Consider the following 22,473-nt stretch of genomic DNA (forward strand, 5'->3'; position numbering starts at 1 on the left):
GTGGGGGGGGGGGTGGGGGGGGGGGGGGGGTGGTGGGTGTGTGTGGGTGGGGTGTGGGGGGTGAGTGTGTGTGGGCGGGGAGGAGTAGTTGTGTGGGGGGAGTGAGCTCGGAGAAAAGACAGGGGAAGAACCATGGGGGAGAGGAGCCAGCGAGGGGAAGCAGAGAGATAGTGGCTGGAATTGGCGGTGCGATGGGGACTCACAAGGGGCGCTGGTCGCTGGTCGTTCTCCTCCACCGGGATCAGAGTCTCCACTTTCCGTTTGGCGACATCTCAGACTGGGCTGGGCTGGGTCTTCGACTCTGGGCTGGGCTGGGTCTACGACTCTGGGCTGGGCTGGGTCTACGACTCTGGGCTGGGCTGGGTCGGGTTTCCGATGCTGGGCTGCTTGGGGCTGGGCTGTTTCTGGTCGCTTCGGGTCCCACCAAAAATTGTGTCTGGTTGGAAACCTCCGCAAGCCATCCTCAGCTCCAGTAAAGATGCAGGAAGGGGCGGACCGTCCCGGGAGTGACAAGGGAAGAGACTAATCCACGGGGCGCTGACTGGTAGAAGAGATCTGCGCACACGTGGTTTTTGACATTTTTAAACCTTGCTAACTTTTACGACATTCAACCGATCTAAACGAAACTTGGTACACTTGCAGCACGGGAGAAAGGCTAGTGAGCTGGCTAAAAATCGTAGCGCTATCGCAAACCACTTTCGCACAAATAGAAAATCCGCCAAACTGGAAGATAACATCAGAGTTTTAGTTATGTATAGATTTCATAGATCACCCACATTGAGACTAGCAGGTGTGTTCTAAGAAGACAATGATTATTGTCGGCAGGTTACATGGAAACGGGTTTTGTCCCTTAACTGTTTTTTTCTAAGACAGCGCTGTTCTGCTTGTCAATTTCCAAAGTGACTTTTAAAAGATCCACTAGTTCATGGTCGAAATTGCATTATAACAAAATTGCCCTGTGTACACAGGCACTGTTCCTTAATTCATAAGTGCGTTATATCTAATTTGCGATATGGGATCTGTTTATAGCAGAACTACCCGTGCTTGATTTGGAAGGTGAAAATGTCCATTTAATTTTACCTGTCTCTGTAGTTTATAACAGTATCAATGATTGCATTCATCTGTTTGGTTATCCTTGGTGGATTTGGAGACAGTTTTTCTGCTGGAGGTCTGCCCCTCTTTTTTTTCTTTTTTCCATCCTCTTTTGATGAGTCCTTATCCACATTTCTTCTGCGTTTCCTAGCTTTCTTCTGACGTATTTCTTCTTCCATTTCTTCTAAATTGCCATCCTCAATTGCCTAAATAGGTTATATTTGCAGTTTTAAATTTTGGGTTTAAGTATTTAGAATATCGTCTAATAAAATTGTGTTTTTTAGACTACAAATGATCCTTTGATAATACCTAGGCATAGAGATACACAGTTATCATTCCCACAATTATAAACCCAATTAATTAACTGACATCGTGGCCTTGAATCTAGAAGAACCAGGGAGGATAAATATACATTCCCGTAAGATATAAATTATATTGCAGATCTGATTCTTCATAAGGTTCTGTTAATCTCAACTCACAAAATAATTAATTTACTTCTAACAAATGTTAATCTACCACTGAAAATTATCAGTAACTCTCAGGAGTCATGTTTTTTTTGTTTTAAGCAAGATTTGAGAAATACAACATTCAATTTTTGGGTTATTTCAGATAATACTGTCCAAGATGAAACATATTGTACTATTGCATGACCCACTAAGCATTATTTTCCTCACAGATTGTATGAATCCCACACTTGCAAAGAGCTCAATGCAGATTTAGAATTAGCAGGAAAAATAACTCTTATGTGCCTAATTTTCAGATTAAACAAGACTATCAAGTGCCATCATATTGTATCAAGACGATCCCTCAAGAAGATCTGTATTTTAATATTTTAAGTTTTTTTGGTTTTAGTTTTAAAGATACAGAATGGAAAGAGGTCCTTCAGCCGGCCAAGTCCATGTCAACCATTGATCACCTGCACATTAGTTTCATGTTATCCCACTTGTGCATTCTACACACCAGGGACAATTTATAGAAGCCAATTAACCTGACACTTGAGTGTCGCGAGTATTACCTGCTGTGCTTCAATCCTGGGTTGGATATTATTCAGATCTTGCTACATTCATATGTGAACTGCTTCATCACCAGGGTCATTGCAAATAGTGCTCAACATTGTGCAATCATCAGTTAACAACCTTACTGCTGACCGTACGACTAAAATTGATAATGAAGCAGTTGACAATCACCGGCAGAAGATTATACCCTGAGGCGCTCCAACCATCTTCCTTTGCGGTAGGTATGATTACTACCAACAGAAGGCCCCGCTTCCCCCCTTCCAATTCCCAATGACTACAGTTTAGCCAGGAGTTCTAGATATCATAAATAAATGCTGTGTTATTCTCAATTCACTTCTGGAGTTCGGCTCTTTTGTCCTGTTAGGACCAACATTGTACCATAATCAGGAGCTATGCGCAGGTGCAATGAACTGCAAATACTGGTTTATAGAAAGACACAGTGCTGGAGTAAAAGTGGATCAGGTAGCATCTCTGGAGAACATGAATAGGTGACATTTTGCGTTGGGACCCTTCTTCAACGATTTAGGTGTGGAGGAGAAAGCTGGAAGAGAGGTGGGGCAGAACAAAGCCTTTGAAATGATAGATGAATGCAGGTGGGGGGACGGAAGTTGATGGACACATGGCTGGACAAAGGCCAGAGATGAAAAGAGAAATATGGAAGCATGGATAAAAGAGGTGCAAATTATAAAGCCAGTCCAAGGAACGTGGATGGAAGGGACTTGGAGGTGGAGAGGGGGAAAAAGGAGAGGGGGGGGGGGGATGGTGCAAATGCAAGTGTGGCACAGGGAGGGAGAAGAGGTGCTTGTACGTTCATTATCTAAAATTGGGGAATTCAATGGTCATACCATTAGGTTGTAAGCTACCCAAGCAGAATATGATAGACTGTTCCTCCAGTTCCACCACAGAGAGTGGTGAATCTCTGGAACTCTCTGCCACAGAGGGTAGTTGAGGCCAGTTCATTGGCTATATTTAAGAGGGAGTTAGATGTGGCCCTTGTGGCTAAGGGGATCAGGGGGTATGGAGAGAAGGCAGGTACGGGATACTGAGTTGGATGATCAGCCATGATCATATTGAATGGCGGTGCAGGCTCGAAGGGCCGAATGGCCTACTCCTGCACCTAATTTCTATGTTTCTGTGTTGTCTCACTCTGGCAAAGGAGGATGCCCAGGACAGAAAGGTCAGTATGGGACGGAAAGTTAAAATTGTTAGCAACCAGGAGATCCAGCTGGTCTTGGCAGATCAAACGCACATGTTTAGCGGAATGGTTGCCTAGCCTACGCTTGGTCTCGCTGTTTTACAGGAGGCCACATCAGGAACACCAGATGCAGTGATGAGATTAGAGGAGGTGGATGTGAACCTGTCTCGCCTGGAAGAACTGCTGGGGTCCTGGATGAATGCACATGAGGAGGTATAGGGACAGATGTTACATCTCCTCGGTTGCAGGAGAAAGTAGTTGGGGAGGGGGTGATATGGGCGGGAAGGGTGATTTGGGAACACTGAAATCTACATTTGAGTGAACCAAGGAGTTGTACAGGAAGTGGTCTCTGCAGAAGATGGTAAGGAGTGGTGATGGGAAGATAAGTGGTCATAGGATGACATAGTAGTGGCATAAATGTCAGAGAATGATATGTTGGATGCAGAGGCTGGTGGGGTGAAAGAGAAACTCTATCTTTGTTCAATGATGTGTTTGTTGCGGAACAAAACTGAGCTCCAGTGAGAAGGCTGTTGCTAAGCCAGTGCCACATGATAGCACTATTGATTATCCCTTCCATGATTGAGAGTAGACCAATGAGATGATCATTGGCTGGGATGGATTTGTCCTGCATCTTGTGGAGAAGTCCTATCTGGGCAATTTTCCACATCGTTGGGTAAATGTCAGTGATGTAGCTGTATGGGTATAGCTGGGACAAGAGATTGGCAAGTTCTGAAGCACATCCTTTGTATAATTGCAGTCATTTCTTGACAGGGAAGATGGAAGCATTGGCTCAGGAATTAAGATTTTGGCAGAAATGTAGATTTCAGTGTTCCCAAATCTGGCTGGAGGAAATAACTGTTCATCTAGTGCTGGATGGTGAATTACTGCACAAGATCGCAGAAAACTCAAAGTATAGATAGACTTCAGATTAGCATTATCATCTTACACAAGGAATCTAACAAGTTTTCCCAAAGACACTATGTGATTTGAGAACTAGGAGATAGATTCTTAGAACTTCAGAAATAATGGTTCAAGAGTGGCAAGAAAGCCCATTGTAGGTTTGCAGTTACAAAACGTTTGATTTAATTTATATAGGAATTCGAAGGCATGCTCACAAATGCCATCATTTGTAATGAACAAAATTTCAATCCATGTGCTTTATAAACAAAACAAAAAATCTTTGAACTAATCACGTATTCCGAGTCAAGCATCCATTACTTACCCTTAGCCATTGTTTTTCAGTAAGAGCATCACTGTAGTCCACATCCCTGCGCATGCGTGAACCTCGCCCAAACATTTTCTCCTCCTCATCTTCACAAGTCAATCTTTCTACTTCTGCATCATCTTTAATGATCCATGATGGCAAATCATCTTCCTCCATCAGTCTTGGCTTACGTTTTGGATTCCGTGCATCCTCTCTTCGCCGCTCCAGGTCCATGCGCTTAGAGGGCATAGTTGAGATGGTAATATTGTAACTATATGACACATTTCTTACAGATTAAATAAACTAATCCTTGAGTAGTTGAGACATACTTTAATCACTGTCAAAAGGGAGGAGTCACTGACAACAATTATTTTTGCCACTTTATTCATCCTTTCAAATTGGTACCAATTTAAAAATGCTTGATATTTTGTACTTGGTTTAAGTACTTAAAAAAAAAAAAGGAAATTAGAATCTGCAGTAAATTTGAAGGTAAGAATATAAAGTGAAAAATAAAAAAAGGCCTATTTTTTCCTATTTCTTAAAACAAATATATGCAAAAAAAAGTTAGGTGCATTTGCTTTTAGTCAAGAGACTTTCAATTAACATTGACTAGGTAAGCCCAATTCTCTTAAACACTAATATGAGCAGCCAAAATACATCTCACACTGCTTTTGTGGAGGAAAGACATTGATTATTGGTGAGTTTTGTGTCAATACATGAAACTCACACTGCTTTTGTGGAGTAAGGACATTGATTATTGGTGAGTTTTGTGTCAATACATGAAACTGGTTTAAACGTAACCCCACCTCCCACACGGTTTCAAGCTGCAATGATAAAATGTGTAAACCTTGCTGAGTTATTCCAGCATTTTATGTCTATCTTCAGTTTAAACCAGCGTCTGCAGTCCATTCCAACACTTCTCAATCAGAGCGATTTGTGTCGGACCATAAATTACAATACTGTTGTTTTTAAGTTTTTCAACTCCCAAATTAGCACAATCCATGAGCAGCTGGCCTCTGCCAACATCATGCAGACTGAATTACCATCAATAAGCACCTGTCCCCATCCATTGTCCTATGTGACTTCAAACTGAAAACCATATTTATGAACGTATTACTAAGTCCAATAACTTCACATGTCACCTAGTTAACCCTCTGTCTGCTGGTATAGTTCCCTCTTCACTGAAAGTTGCCATAATTAGACCAACCTTGAAAAAACCTGGTTTGGACTCTAGTGACCAAAACTGGCCTTTTTCCAACATACCATTCATTTCCAAAATTCTTGAGGGTAGTTTCATCTCAACTCCAGACCCACCTTGAAAACAATAATATCTTTGAACAATTCCAATCTGGCTTCCGCCCTAAACATAGCACCGAAACTGCCCTGGTTAAGATCACCAACGATCTCCTCTATGCAGCTGATTCCGGTCCACTCTCCATCCTTACCTTCCTTGACCTCACCGCAGCCTTTGATACCATATCCCATCAGATCCTCATGGATCGTCTGGCTAGCATTGGAGTCTGTGGCACTGTATCTGTGGTTTGCCCCCTAACTTGCAGATAGGACATATTTTATATAGATTCAGAATTACCGGTCAGAAAGTTCCATAGTTCACCATGGAGTTCCACAGGGTTCAGTGTTGGGGCCACTCCTGTTCATTATCTACCTCTTCCCTCTTGGCAACATTTTTCAGCACCATGGTATTCATTTTCATTGTCATGCTGATGATACACAGCTTTATGTGTCCACCAAGCCCACTTCGACTGCCCCCTCCAGTACTCTCACTGCCTATCTCCATGATATACATATAGGGATAACAAACAACTACCTAAAGCTCAACAGTAATAAAACTGAGCTACTCCTCATTGGCTCTAAATCTACACTTTCAAAAAACAATATCTGTTCACTTCCCATCGCTGAAGCCATCATACCAGTCTCCACACAAGTTAAGAGCCTTGGTGTTATCTTGGACAGTACCCTTTCTTTCTCCAGTCATATAAACAGTGTCTCCTGGATTACCTTTTTCCATCTACGAAACATCTCCAGACTTCGCCCTGCTTTAACACAACACTCCACGGAAGTTCTAGTCAATGCTTTGGTCACATCACGCATTGACTTCTGCAATGCGATCCTGGCAGGCATCACCAACAAACTTATTCATCGACTTCAACTCATCCAGAACTCTGCAGCACGGATTATCAAATGCTCAAAGTCAATAGACAATAGACGCAGGAGTAGGCCATTTGGCCCTTCGAGCCAACACTGCCATTCAATGTGATCATGGCTGATCATCCCCAATCAGTACCCCTTTCCTGCCTTCTCCCCATATCCACTGACTCCGCTATCTTGAAGAGCCCTATCTAGCTCGCTCTTGAAAGCATCCAGAGAACCTGCCTCCACCGCCCTGAGGCAGAGAATTCCACACTCACAACTCTGTGCGAAAAAGTGTTTCTTCGTCTATGTTCTAAATGGCTTACTCCTTATTCTTAAACTGTGGCCCCCTGGTTCTGGCCTCCCCCAACATCGGGAACAGGTTTCCTGCCTCTAGCGTGTCCAAGCCCGTGACAATTTTATATGTTTGAATGAGATTCCCTCTCATCCTTCTAAACTCCAGAGTGTACAAGCCCAGCTGCTCCATTCTCTCAGCATATGACAGTCCCACCATCCCTGGAATTAACCTTGTAAACCTACGCTGTACTCCCTCAATAGCAAGACTGTCCTTCCTCAAATTAGGGGACCAAAACTGCACACAATACTCCAGGTGTGGTCTCACTAGGGCTCTGTACAACTGCAGAAGGACCTCTTTGCTCCTATATTTCTATTCCTCTTGTTATAAAGGCCAACATGCCATTCGCTTTCTTCACTACCTGCTGTACCTGCATGCTTTCTTTCATAGACTGATGTACAAGGACCCCAAGGGTACCACAAGCACTGAGCCTTGTGGTACCCCACTAGTTACTGCCTGCCATTCTGAAAGGGACCCGTTAATCCCTACTCTTTGTTTCCTGTCTGTCAATCACTTCTCTATCCATGTCAGCACTCTACCCCCAATACCAAATCCACTGATCATGTCACACTCCTGCTGATTCAATTACACTGGCTCCCTGTGTCACAAAGGATTAACTTTAAAATTGTATTATTAACATTTAAAGCGCTTCATAACCGTTCCCCAGTTTATCTCACAGACCTCCTTCAGACTTACACCCCCTCGCGCTCCCTGCGGTCTTCATCAGCAGGTCTAGTGGCACTACCACCCATCAACCTCAGCACAATGGGTGCCAGGGCCTTCGCCCGCGCTGCACCTAAACTTTGGAATTCACTACCCCCTCACATCCCCATACCGGACTCCATGACAGAATTCAAAAGCGCTCTTAAAACCCATCTTTTTAAACTAGCTTACTCATTTTAACTGCAACAACTGTATCTTATTTTATATCAATCTTAACGTTGTGCTATGCTTTGTAGCTTATTGTATGTTTTATTGTTGATTTTTTAATTACTGGTGCTTTATTGCTTATCGTATGTTTATTACTGATATTATGTGATGTAAGGTGACCTTGAATGTCTTGAAAGGCGACATTAAATAAAATGTATTATTATTATTATTATGATTATATACGCATCCCAAAGCAATTAAACATTTTTTTAGATAAGTTCTATTTTTTTTCCCATCTGCAATTAATATATTTCTGCTACAAACACCAACTTTCAGCACAACTGATAAAAAAAATAGTCCTTTCTGGAACCTGGAAATATGGTCAGGTGTTAAAGAATGTAACGACGATCAAATTAAATAAAATGTTATGTTATTCAACAACATCTTCATACGTTTGAACATTGCAGTGACAACACATTCTGATTCGAGGGAATTAAAAAACAAAAACCTAGCTTCTGAATTTTTGTTGTAGTATGATGCACTAACCATGAACAGTTCAAATTCTTCTTCATGCCGAGCAATCATCTGATTCAGAGTCTCATCGTCTGGAACTTCATCTTCTTCCTGCAAGCCAGAGATCAAGATAGCAACTAAATATTGTCTTAACAATTGCAAACCAAAATTAAAAATCATTCCATTTGTTGAAAACTTTCACCTTGATTGGAAATATTATCGCTTCTCTTTTGAGCATTTTATTTTAAAAAGTCCCCCCCCCCTCCCGTACTTTTAAATTTAAAAAAAAAATAGAATTTGCTTATCGAGTCCAGAAATGGGGACAGGGTACACAAAAATAAGACATTGCTGTGCCTTTAATCCCAGAATATCTAATTAGCATTACATGTTGCACAGAAAATTAGATATGAAAATGCAAACACACATTTGAAATCTACAACTTATGAAAAGATTAAAATAGCGATGCACATCAAATCTAATGTGATATCTGAACCAATTCAGGCAACAAGCTGAATATTGGGAAGTTTGAATAATTTAGCGGGATAGCAACACCAAAATAATTAAATATAGTACATGGACAAAAATAAGTTTTCTTGTGCATAATAGTACTTAACATAAAAATATTTTTATAGACTTGGCCCAATTGATTAATTCTGATAAATTACACATTTGAGGGCACACCCATGACTTTTTGAAGCATCAATATTTGAAAACAGCTGCAACTTTACAATCACAACATGATAGTGACATATATTAGACCATCCATTGTGGAAAATGGCTGGTTCACGTGTCACTATCAATAAGCTAAGTGTGGAGTTTCAGTTTCTGGATAACTTCGCAATTCTGGTTTGGCAAATATATTAGATTTTCAGAAATTTCTAATAATCTTTCAACACATTTACATCAAATTGGTGGGAATGAGATGCATTGCCAGACCACAGCAGGAAATCCCGAAACGTTCTCGTACGGACATAAAGCACACAGCTTAGGAAGGTTAAGATGATTGGGCTGAGTAAAATTAACAATTATACAGCGTATGACAAAAGAAGAAATTGCTGGACATGTCCAGAGATATGCAAGATTGTGCCTTCTCCTCCATACCTTCTCCAGTTTTGAACTAGGGCTCCAAGGTGTGCCACAATACTTAAATTTAGGTTTAATAAATATCAATTATATGTTGGGGATATTTTACTCAAAATGTGTCACAGCAGAAATAAAGATTGTACACACTTGAGAACCAAGTTTGGCATTATAAGAATGTTTCTATTACCGAGTGAGCTAATTGATTTCCAAGCAGTCTTAGTTTTCCAGCATGATTGATAAACAAAATATTCATATCAGCGAATATTTTTCTATCTTTTTTATTTTTAAAATTCTGCTTGAGTGAGACTGTAAAAACTAAATTGTCATTATGATAGCAATCTGTAAAATGTGGAGGCAAAACTTAAAACCCATGGTAGAAGACAAACTCCTGGAGGTAACACAATTCTTCAAACAATCCAAATAATATGTTCAATTTGGTCAATAAATCTTTTGAGTGAATTAAAAATCTAACATGGCAGAAAGGGCCCAAATTTCACAAAAAACCTCAATTAATACACCAAACACAATGTCGGTATGTCACATTTGATTAAAATCAAAGATTTACCAAGTTATTCAAGAGGAAATGCAAAACAAAGTACACGTCATGATATTCATCAGAATTAAATAGTTTCCTCTAATCAATGGTATTATTCAAACCAACTCAAGAGTGAAGTCCAAATTATCCCTTGATTCAAAAACAAATGCTGCAAGAACTGAACCAATCAATTAGCATCCGTGGAAAGAGAAATCAGTCACCATTTTGGGTTCTCTGTTCTGAGGAAGGGTTGCTGACCCACAATGTTGACCGTTTCAGATTCCACCATCCGCGGTTTAAATTGTTTCCCATCATCTCTCTTTACCCTGCTTCATCCTACTTTCATCTGTCTTTAGTACATAGAACTATAATATGGTATAGCAAACCTTCTTTAAACTGTCAATGCTGATGTCAGGAATTAATGAGTAGCCAAATTTATGTAGCACAATAAATATGCTTTCAAGCCCACAAAGGATTCAGATCATCGATGAAACAAATCAGAACATGGAGCACATAAATACTCTATAATAAAGAGAAGCCATTCTACTACGCAAAAACTAAGATTTTCTTCCATTGGACATTGCTGACAACTCAACTGGTTAATTGAACTCAAAGCAACCAGTACTAGTCAAAATATTGTTTTTAAAGAAAGCTTGATTCTAATGATGCTGTTCCACACAATAATTTTATGCCACTTACAATACCACAATGAGCAGATTTTCTTTTTTACTTCCAGAAAAAAGTCAGAAATGACTAAGACAATGCAGAATGGTTACAGACAATGGGAACGTCATTGCCCACACGTTCCCACTATCCCTTCCCTATCCTTAGCTATTGATTTATTCTGAAATTAATACTTCCCTGGATGCTGTCAGGCTAAATAGCATTTTGTGCAGTGTATAGCCATACAGATCAGTAGGATTTCTGCTGATCCTTGAGGCAGAAAACCATGATGCGACAATTGGCTTTACCCTGAGCAGAGTCAACCCAAGGTTCCCACTACAAGGTGCTATTTTGCTGGAAATTGCAAATATTGATGGGGGGAGGGATGGGAAGGCATGGAGGAAAAAACACATAATCGTGCTTTGGTAATAATGCCTGCACATTCAAAAGCCTGTCGACTACATCCAGATTTACATAGGAAAAGTGAACAGTTAAGCGAGAACCCAGAGGGCTGATGGTGCAAATGGAATTTATATGCAAGCAAGAGTCAGCACATTCAGATAAAACAGGTGAGAACAGTTATAATTTAGAACAAAAGCATTTAAATGTTTTAGGCCAAATAGAAAGCAAAAATAAAGGGGGATAAAGCACGTGTCAAATCACACATTCATGCAAACACATAGTAATTAGGGCATCCTTGCAGAATGTAACACAATTGCTATGTGTTAGAGGCTCTTTAGATTTACTTGTCCATTTCATTAGCCACAGTGGCACCTCATTAGTGTGAGTGACCTATAAAATGACTGGATTATAAATTCAGGACAATTAACATCTTAAAATGTGTGCATTTACAATTAATTATGATTAACCAGCTTCAATAGACATTACTGGGAAGCATTAAGACTCTTGCCAAATTAATGAAATGTGATGTATCAGAATTTGCCAGTTTAGATTTAACTTTTCTGCTATAAATTACAACAACAAAAATAAAAAGCACAATTCAAATGATTACATGTTTTATGTAACTAAAAGACCTTAACATTCTTTCCAGGGAGAAATAAATATTTTGTGGACATTTTAAGTAAATTTAAAAAAAAAATCAGTTTAATTAACATTTTTCCAATCTTTTTGATATACTGACGTTAAGACTTTTTCTCTATTATAATATTTCACTAATATCCTCACTGTAAATTTCTCACTCTGTTACATCTGAAGTTTTCAGTCTGTCATACGCTGCACAATTCCCCGAATTTCTATGAATCCTTTCTATTCTCATCAACTAATACTGGCTAGGAGAGAGCAGCCACGGCATTACATCCAAAACCATTAGATCCTACCCTCCCAACTAATTATCTGGTATCCGTAATCAATAATTTGTAACTGTATATAGTTGTTGACGAATCACATTGCCAAATATCATAAAGAATAGTTCAGTTTCCAAAAAACATGGAATAAAAGCTATAGTGAAATAAGAATTTTACAATAAACATACTAACTAGTTAAAACCATAGGATTAACTTATTATTTATTTTGTACACAGCCATCTATTATTGAGAGTTGCGAGTCTTTCAGATTGTTTAATCAGATATTTAATTACTTGCAAATTTTGGATACATTCTAACATTGACAAAATATCAATGTTCTGAAAAACTATAACCCTGTTATTGTTGTCTATTATAAATAATCGGCTGGTTTATTAAGTATAAAATACAACGTAGAAATAAGACACTATTTGTAGCATATACTCATTTTATAGTTATTGAGCACAGCTATAGGTCACAAGCCAGCCAGTGATGTTATCCTACCCAGGCAGTACTGCAGGAAGGAGAAGCATTGGTGTCCCCCTGGTGGTGAAAAAATGCAATATTATAACATTGATTTATCCAACAATACAGCAGAAGATGGTTCTGAACACTTGAGGATCATCGCATATTTCAGAGAAAACTGAAATTTGTAATTTAAAAAGGGAAATCATTGGCTCGGACTGCTTTTCAATTCAAGCAACAAATGTTGGATAATGGGAATGGTCACTCCTCATTCAAGTTAAAATAAGTTATATATCTTATATATCTAAAATAAGTTATATATCTTTCTGATTAACTTTGATCCTTTGCATTTCAGGAAAGAATTCCAATGAAAATGTCACATTTATTTGAACAACATTCTAATGTTTATAGATTAATATAATCTCCAAGCACACTTTAGCACAATTGTTCCTCTGGCCATTACATATTTACAGTTATAATTAGTCTTAAAAATATATGAATGCAATGCAAGTTAATTAAACTTGGTCAATGTTTTGCCTTGGCATAACAGCAACACATTAACTATCACAGCTCTGACAAAAGATGACTAATGTTACATTGTACAATTTCTAAAGATCTTATAAATGTATTGTATTATAGACATCCTACTAAATAGACCATATGTATTTTTTGACTTTCTGCCCTGGTAGATTTTTAGCACACGAGGAATTATTTTATTGAAAATACAAAAGACAGCACTTCACTTATGGGCTCCACCCCCTTGTCATAACAAATCAATTAAATTGAAATATTGTTTTTACAAATTGGGACTATTGCCCCAAAATATACAAATTATTCAAAGCATTGAAAACTCTTTTTCTCCGTTGGTATTAGCTGCACAATACTCATCTTTGCAGCTAATGTGAATACTAATTAAAATAAATTTGAAACTTGCTGTAGGGCAACAAAATTAATAATGAATGCAGAACTTAAAGATAAAAGCTGCTCTACAAAATGGTTCCCAATAACAGGTTTTTTAGATTGGAATTTATCATCCCTCTAAAACTACTTTAATTTATGAAGATTCAAAATCTGTGAACCATACTCGACATAAGATTGGAGGTTAAATATGTTATTAACTGCAGGTGCTATAATTCATGTTTCTGTCAGTAATTCATTTAAGTGTATACCTCAAAATTCATGATAATGTCAATCTACAAATATGCAAAAAGCTAGATATTTGAATAAGTTTTATGTATTTTGTTTTTGAGACAAACTTTGATTGATAAAGATAGATGTTAGGTTTGATGTCAAGGAAAATAATTACAACTAAGTTCTTAAGATCACTGATGAAATTGGTAGTGTAATTTATGTACTATAAAGACTAAAAGTCTGTACTTGTAATTAGAAATATTTTTAATTTAAATTTATTATAAAGATAAAGAATATCAAGAATCTGGCTGCTCTTGATATTTATTTCTTTAGAAAATTTTGAATTAAATCAATTGAACAATGAGGAAAAATGCCAAGTTTCGTAGCATTGGCTCGTAGATTCATGCTATCTTATTCTATAAAACCTACATATCACTGCACAATTGATCAATGTTTTCAATGCCTATGTAGACTGGTGAAGAGTTCCTCTAGTAAATGACCACCAAAGATATCCGAGTATATGGTAGAAACACATGTAAGCTTTAGGGGGTGTGTACATAGAGGATGTATTTTATGAAAATCTACTGCATACACTTTAATCTGTTGGAATGCAAAATAACTAATCTCTTCATGAAACAATGAGAATGTGTCACTTTAGGAGATAAGTCTACCAACCATAACGCAAAACATTGTTAGAAGTATACTTCCAAAAATACCATTCTTTTCACTACCACTCTTTACAAAGGGTGATCAGATAAATTTGTAATTGTTCAAATGTTCTCCCAAACTTCAATAGCACCTACAACTGAATCATGCAGTGAATGTTAAAAATGACATAAATATAACAGTGTTTGTACTGCCTGGTTATAACACTGTAATATTCCAGTTAATGAATTTGGGGATGTTGGGGAAGTCCAGAACAAGGGGTCATAGTTTAAGGATAAGGGGGAAATCTTTTAGGACCGAGATGAGGAAAACGTTTTTCACACAGAGAGTGGTGAATCTCTGGAATTCTCTGCCGCAGAAGGTAGTTGAGGCCAGTTCATTGGCTATATTTAAGAGGGAGTTAGATGTGGCCCTTGTGGCTAAAGGGATCAGAGGGTATGGAGGGAAGGCAGGAACAGGATACTTAGTTGGATGATCAGCCACGATCATATCGAATGGCGGTGCAGGCTCAAAGGGCCGAATGGCCTACTCCTGCACCTATTTTCTATGTTTCTAATTCCAGGAAATTCAAATTTCCATATGCCATGTCTACATATACCATGTTTTATAAATCTTAATTCATGTACCCTTAATGGATAGCAAATGGATTGGCTCTGTGGAAGGAAGCAGAGGGTGATGGTGGAACGTTGCTTCTCAGACTGGAGGCCTGTCACTAGTGGAGTGCTTCAGGTTCGGTGCTGGGCCTGTTACTGTTTGTCATCTACATCATTGATTTCAATGAGAACATACAGGGCAAGATTAGCAAGTTTGCTGATGATACAAAAGTTAATGGTTTTGCAGATAGTGAAGATGGTTATGAAATATTGCAGCAGGATCTGGATCGATTGGCCAGGTGGGCGGAGGAATGGTTGATGGAATTGAATACAGAAAAGTGAGAGGTGTTGCATTTTGGGAAAAAGGGCAGGACCTACAGTGAATGGTAGGTCTCTGGGTAGTGTTGTAGAGCAGAGGGATTTTGGATAACAGGTGCATGGTTCCTTGACGGTCGAGTCGCAGGTAGATAAGGTGGTCAAAAAGGTTTTTAGCACTTTGGCCTTCATCAGTCTGAGTATTGAGTATAGAAGTAGGAAGGTCATGTTGCAGTTGTAAAAGACGATGGTGAGAGTTCTGGGCACCATGTTATAGGAAAGATATTGTCAAGCTTGAAAGGGTTCAGAACATATTTACGAGGATGTTGACAGGACTAGAGGGTGTGAGCTATAGGGAGGATTGAGTAGGCTGGGTCTCTATTCCATGGAGCGCAGGTCTATGAGGGGAGATCTTATAGAGGTATACAAAATCATGAGAGGCATAGATGGGTAGATGCAGAGTAGATGTAGATGCTCAGAGTAGAGGAATCAGGGACCAGAGGACATTAGCTCAAGGTGAAGGGGAATAGATTTAATAGGAATCCGAGGGGTAGCTTTTTCACACAAAGGGTGATGGGTGTATGGAACAAGTTGCTAGAGGAGTTAGTTTGATGCTGGGACTATCCCATCGTTTAATAAACAATTAGACAGGTACATGGATAGGACATGTTTGGAGGGATATGGACCAAACCCAGGCAAGTGGGACTAGTATAGCTGGGACATTGTTGGCCGGTGTGGGCAAGTTGGGCCCGAAGGGCCTGTTTCCACACTGTATCATTCTATGACTTAAATGATATAAATTTAATTTAAAAAAAAATATTTCTTAACACAAATAGCAAAGGATGTACAGATACCATGGCAAATAAATCTCAAGCTTCAATTATAGTAAAAGGCTATACATACCTCATTCTGTTCCTCATGTTCCAACAAAGCTTGCAGGAAAACTCGGCGTTCATGACTTGAAGATTTTTGATCAAACATACCAGCCTGGATAACTTTTTGGTCCACATTAAGTTTGTATTTAGCAGCAGCAAGAATCTTTTCTTCCACACTGTTGACTGTGCAGAGGCGTAAGACGCGAACTTCATTCAGCTGTCCAATACGATGAGCTCTATCTTGGGCTTGCAAATCCTTGTAGATGCACAAGAATAGATTTTTAAAAAAGTCTCAGTGAAACTTGCATGATATTATTTTAACAGAAAATCTACAAATAATTTGCAACGTATTTAAATGGACCAGTGCTAGACTTGTTTTTGTAATTTTTCATACTTTGCAGCAGATTGAACGGATGAGATTGACCTGGCCGTGTTCATTATTTTCTAGCCTCTTGCGTCCCAGTGCATTGAATTTACTTATCCAGACCACGATGCATATACATTCTACAATGCTTATGTGGAAGTTTATTATATTATTCAATGACATGCCAAATCTATTAAAATGTTTAAGAAAGTGGAGGCACTATTGTGCCTTTTTCATAATTGCATACATTATGGGCTGTTTGGGCTGAGGACTGGTCATCCGAGGTAGTAATGTCCAGGAATTTGAAACTGTTAACTCTTCTACCGTCGACCCATCTATGAAAACTGGCATGTCTGCCAAATCCCCCTTTCTGAAGTCAACAATTAGTTCCTTTGTTTTGTTGACATTGAGCGAGCGGCTTTTGTTGTGGTACCACTCGACTCGGTGTTCTATCTTTCTCCTCTGCACAGACTAATCTCCACCCATGACAACAACAGCAGTGCCGTCAGGGAATTTGTATATGGCATTGGAGCCATGCTTAGCCACAGAGTCACGGGTGTTAAGAGTCAAATAAGGGCAAAGCATGAAGCCCTGAGGTGTACCCGTGCTGATGGTCAGTAAGGAGGAAATGTTAGTGATTTGCACTGATTGGGGTCTGCTGATGTGGAAGGATCCAATTGTGAAGGGAGGCACAGAAGAGCTTGGTGATACATTTGGAGGAGATAATTCAGTTGAATGCTGAGCCCAAGTCAATGAACATGCGTTTGATGTATGATCAATGATGTATGCGTTGCTGTTATCTAGATCGACCCACAAAAGGATGAACGCCAAGTAAATATCACTTGCCATTGACCTGTTAGGATGATAGGCAAATTGCAGTCGATTCAGGTCATTTCTCAGACAGGAGTGATTTGTGCCACAACTAGCAGACAGACACTGCTGCCTTTTCCTTACGCTGTGGTCCAGTCTATGATCAGCCCGTCTAGATTAAACAGTAGACTGTACATTGGCCAGAAGGATGCTTTGGAAGGGAGAGAGGTCGCATGACCCAATGCTTCAGTCTTACCTGAAGGCCTCACTGGTGATCATGCTTTCTAGCACAATGGAGGTCACTCACATCATGCCTGCATTTCAGGGGTCAGGTCTGCCAGGCAGTCAGAAGAGCTCAAGTGCATTCAAAGTTTAAAAGCATGTTCCTTGTTGCTGTAGTTATTTGCTTTACAGGAGATCTTTATTTCTGCTCATTGTTGCAGAAGCCCAGAAAATTACAAAGGTGTTTTTCTACTGTGTTTCGAGCCAGGTGGCAGAGCAGAGCAGCAGGAAAGTTTCAAAGAGCACTGTTGTTTGTTTGGCTCATTAAAAGGCATAGCAGCAAATAAGTGAAGGTACAATGGAGTCACCTATTTGGAGAAGTCAAGTGAACCTCTGCCTCACCTGAAAGGACTGTCAGGGTCTTTGGATGGAGTCAAAGGAGGAGGTATAGAGACAGGTGTTGCATCTCCTGTCCCATCGTTTAAGAAACAATTAGACAGGTACATGGATAGGACAGGTTTGGAGGGATATGTCGCAGCGGCCTCTGCAGTCCGTCTGTCTTTTTGTTATTTTTTGTCCCGTTTTAATGTAGTTTTTATTTTTTTGATGGGGTATATGTGTGTGTGTGGGGGGCGGGAGGTGGGGGGAAAACTTTTAAAATTTTTCCCCTGCACGGAGAACCCGACCTTTCCCTGTCGGGTCTCCGTTGTCGTTGGGGCTGCACCGTGGAGCGGCCTCCAGCAGGAATGTCCTGGGGCTCCAGTCACGGAGCTGCGGACCTACTCACCATCACGGAGCTGGCCGAGTCCGGAGCGGGAGGAGCGGTGGTAGCGCGCTGCTGCGACCCGACCCTCGGAGATTCGGCGGCTTACCGCAGGTCTGGCGGACAGTGATATCGGGAGCCCGCGGGTCCCTGCTGGGAGACCACTTTTCGGGGCTTCCGCAACGGCGACTTCTCCCGCCCGAGTAGCGGGGTCGAGGATGACCTGGAGCGGGGCCTTACATCATCGCCCGGCGTGGCTTCAACGGCTGCGGGACTTTGCTAGCGCCCGCCCGGGGCTCCAACAACAAGACCCGGAGCGCGGCCTTGCATCACCCGGCGCAGCGTTAATGGCCGTGGGACAATTGTTATCGCCCGCCGGGGGCTCTGACTTTGAGGGAAGTGCAGGGGAGAGATACGATTTTTTTGCCTTCCATCACAGCGAGGTGGAGATGCGCTGTGATGGATGTCTGTGTAAATTGTGTTGTGTCTTGGGTCTTTTTTTTCTTGTATGTATGACTGCAGAAACAACATTTCACTTGAGCCTCTATGAGGTTCAAGTGACAAATAAATTGTATTGTATTGTATTGTATTGTATATGGACCAAGTGGAACTAGTGTAGCTGGGACATTATTGTGGACAGGTTGGGCCAAACAGCCTGTTTCCACACTATCATTCTATGACTTCAATGATATGAATTAAATTTTTAAAAATATTTCTTAACACAAATTGCAAAGGATGTACAGATACGATGGTAAATAAATCTCAAGCAATTATAGTAAAAGGCTATGCATACCTCATTCTGTTGCTCATGCTCCAACAAAGCTTGCAAGAAAGCTCGGCGTTCATGACTTGAAGATTCATGACTTGAAGATTGTAGGCAAAGGTACCGCAGGAGGGGGTGGTTTGGTTGGGAAGGGGCGTTAACCAAGGAGTTGCAGAGGGAACGGTCTCTGCGTTAAGCGGAAAGGGGTGGAGATGGGAAGATGTGGCAGGATCCCGCTGGAGGTGGAAAACATTTTGGAGGATTATGTGCTGTATGTGACGGTTGAAAGGTGAGGACTTGGGGGAGTCTGGCCCTGTTGCGACAGGAGGGAAGGGGAGCAGGAGCAGCTGTGCAATTGGGATGGCAAGTGGGAAATGCAACAAGCTGCAACATCTCAGACCATATACAAATTACCAAAGAGGAGGTATTGGCGATTGTAAAGCACTTTAAGATGAATAAATCCCTTAACCAAGAACATCGTTGGACCTTGTGGGAAGCCAGGGAAGATATTGCAGTGGTACTTGCAGATATTTACATCATCTTAAGTCACAAGTAAAGTTTCAGAGGACTGGAGGGCTATTGTTGTACTGTTATTTAAGAAGGGCAGCAAAGACAGGTACCTACAGACCGATAATGCCTGTGGGAAAGTTGTTGGAGGGGATTCAGAAGAACATGATCTATCAGCATTTGGATGGATAAGAACTGATTAGGAGTAGTCAGCATAGTTTTGTGCATGGGAAATAGTTTCTCAGAGACTAGCCAACACGCTAACTTTTTTGGAATGAAAAAGTTGGGCCAAAGGGCCTATTTCCACGTTGATAGAGAAATAGGTATGATTCAAGCTGTAGGTGGCTTAGGATCTTGGCATCAAAATAATTCTCATACCTGATGTGGATTCCAATCACTGTCAAAAATGACAACAGTATCAGCTGCTTGAAGATTCAGACCAAGCCCACCGGCGCGGGTACTCAGCAAGAATATGAAGTACTTGGAGTTTTCTTCGTTGAACATTTTCAATAAAGCACCACGGTCCTCTGCTTTAGTTGTTCCTGTGTACAGATAAAACATGGAGAATTCAAGAGCAAAATGCACACATCTTCAGTCCCATAAAAGATCATTTCAAAGTAAATCAGGATCACAGGCATTTTACAAGTGTATGTATCAACACAAAGTAATTGCTTCTTATGTTAAATCCTCCTGTCACATGGATTTATCTTCCAAGAGAGAAAATAAAAAGTCTATAGGGTGATTTCACGAAAGGTCACTGGAGCGTAGATCCGCACCCACGTGACCAAAAATCTCAAGTGAAGGACATGCTAGACATCCGGTACATGTTAGTGGATGGGAAAACACGCACTTTCCCACCCGTTAAAAACATAGAAAACGGCCAGGTTTGATCTGCAATTTATTGTGCCAGTCGGGGTGACCGTGAGGCACAGCTACCTAGATTTACAGTTAAATAAAAGATAAAAACTAAGGTAAATTAAAGAAGGAGCTGAAGGTCATTGACTGAAAGTCAATAATGCCTTACTTTTGATGAAATTCAGCGAGCAAACGCGATAATTCCCGATATTTTGGACCTTTAAATCTCCACGGCAAATGTCCGCTGTTCACTTCCGCTGGATTGGCACCTTCAGCTCCCTCTTTAATTTACCTTAGTTTCTATCTTTTTTTTAACTGTAAATCTAGGTAGCTGTGCCTCATGGTCACCCCGACTGGCACAATAAATTGCAGATCAAAACCTGGCCGTTTTCTATGTTTTTAATGGGTGGGAAAGTGCGTGTTTTCCCATCCACTAACATGTACCGGATGTCTAGCATGTCCTCCACTTGAGATTTTCGGTCACGCGGGTGCGGATCTACGCTCCAGTGACCTTTCGTGAAATCACCCTATAACTAAAGCCTTCAAGTTCTGATTTTCAATAAATAATCCTGCTTTAAAAGAAACAAAATAACCCACTTTGCATGAGTGTTATCCAGTTCTTAATAGATGGTAAATGTTTTCATCACATATTTAAAAAAGTCATATAATTTGTTTTGACAGGACATCTTAGAAAAATAACAGATTAAAACCCAGTATTCATAACTGAATATTAGAGTCATAGAACATACAGCAAGGAAACGGACCTTTTGACCCAACTGGACCATACTGACGGGTCCAAATTGAACTAATTTATTCGCTTTTGGCCCATATTTCTATCCTATCCACATACCAATTCAAGTTTGTAATGTGCTGTTATAGTAACTGTTTCAACTATTTCCTCTGGCAGCTTGTTTCATATAACTGCCACCTACAGTGAAAAAGTTGCCTCTCAGATCAATATTAATTGTTCCCCTCTCACCTTAAACCAATGTCTTCTGGTGGTTGATTTCTCTATCTTGGGTAAAAAACTGCATTCAACCTATGTTTGCCCCTCATTATTTTATTCACCTCTATAAGATCACCCTTCAGCATTCTGCACTCCAAGGAATAAAATCCTAGCCCGCTGAACCTTTCTCTATAACTCAAGCCCTAGAGCCCTGCCATGACCTTGTAAATCATTTCTGCACTCTATCCAGGTTAATGAAATCCTTCCCATAGCAGGGTGACCAAAACTGAATACAGTATCCCAAATGTGACCTCACCTTTGCCTTGTATAAGTGTAGCACAACGTCCCTACTTCTATACTCAATACCCTGACTGATGCAAAGTCTTCTTTAGCATCTTATTTACCAATGATGCTACTTTAAGGAAACTATGTACCTGTACTCATAGATCCCTCTACTCAATAATACTGCTCAAGGCCCCACTGTTCACTTTGAAGCTCCTGCCTCAGTTTGACTTCACAAAATACAAAACCTCACACTTATCTGCATTAAACTTCATTAGCCATTTCTCATTTTTGATAACCATCTTCACAGTCTATAATACCACCTACTTTAGTGTCATCCGTAAACTTACTACCTTGTATATTTTCATCCAAATCATTGATATAAACCACAAAAGCAATGGACCCAGTGCCAATCCCCAAGGCACACCATTTGTCACGGGTCTCCAGTCTGAAAAACAACTTTTCACCACCACCCTCTGCTTCCTTCCATGAAGCCAATTCTGCACTCAGTTAACTAGCTCTCTCTGGTTCCCATGCTATCGAACCTTCCAGAGCAGCCCACCATGTGGAATCTTATTATAGGCAAAATATTGTTCCACTGGAATCATTTTGTATTTATAAACCATAATGATGTAGGTATGTTGCAAAGCCTACCTGAAGCGTCGCTGAAAATCTGTCCCAGCCCGTGTGCGCGATTTTGGCGCCGTTTAGAGGGGGGCGGGTTTAAAACGCGATTTCCCCTAGGCTGTTCAAATCGAGGATGTTCAGCCTAGTTAATTATTAACGAAAAATCGCTGGAAGATTCCGTCGCTTTAGCTATTATTACTTTTAAGGGCGTTATCTAATTGTTATAGTAGTGTAAAAATTAACCTCTAAACCCCTGACCGCCGGCAACGGGTCGGATCTCATACAGGGGACAACAGAAGGTAGGCTGTTTA

The 22,473-nt window shown here is 40.3% G+C and overlaps 1 protein-coding gene across 5 annotated transcripts in view; it reads right to left on the reverse strand.

Annotated features, from left to right (window-relative positions):
• The window catches only part of smarca2 (SWI/SNF related, matrix associated, actin dependent regulator of chromatin, subfamily a, member 2), a 119,222-nt gene that overhangs the window by 11,543 nt on the left and 85,206 nt on the right, over window positions 1-22,473 (reverse strand). For 4 of the 5 annotated variants that reach the window (XM_055632814.1, XM_055632810.1, XM_055632812.1 and 1 more), the window contains 6 exons: window positions 19,831-19,994; window positions 16,052-16,279; window positions 12,483-12,521; window positions 8,430-8,507; window positions 4,526-4,744; window positions 1,081-1,298 (listed from right to left, as the gene is read on the reverse strand). In XM_055632814.1, coding sequence (XP_055488789.1) covers window positions 1,081-1,298; window positions 4,526-4,744; window positions 8,430-8,507; window positions 12,483-12,521; window positions 16,052-16,279; window positions 19,831-19,994 — 946 coding nt within the window. The remainder of the gene's footprint in view (window positions 1-1,080; window positions 1,299-4,525; window positions 4,745-8,429; window positions 8,508-12,482; window positions 12,522-16,051; window positions 16,280-19,830; window positions 19,995-22,473) is intronic. The other variant, XM_055632813.1, reaches the window with a different exon arrangement.

This window comes from Leucoraja erinacea, chromosome 3, assembly GCF_028641065.1.
Source record: "Leucoraja erinacea ecotype New England chromosome 3, Leri_hhj_1, whole genome shotgun sequence".
NCBI lineage: Eukaryota > Metazoa > Chordata > Chondrichthyes > Rajiformes > Rajidae > Leucoraja > Leucoraja erinaceus.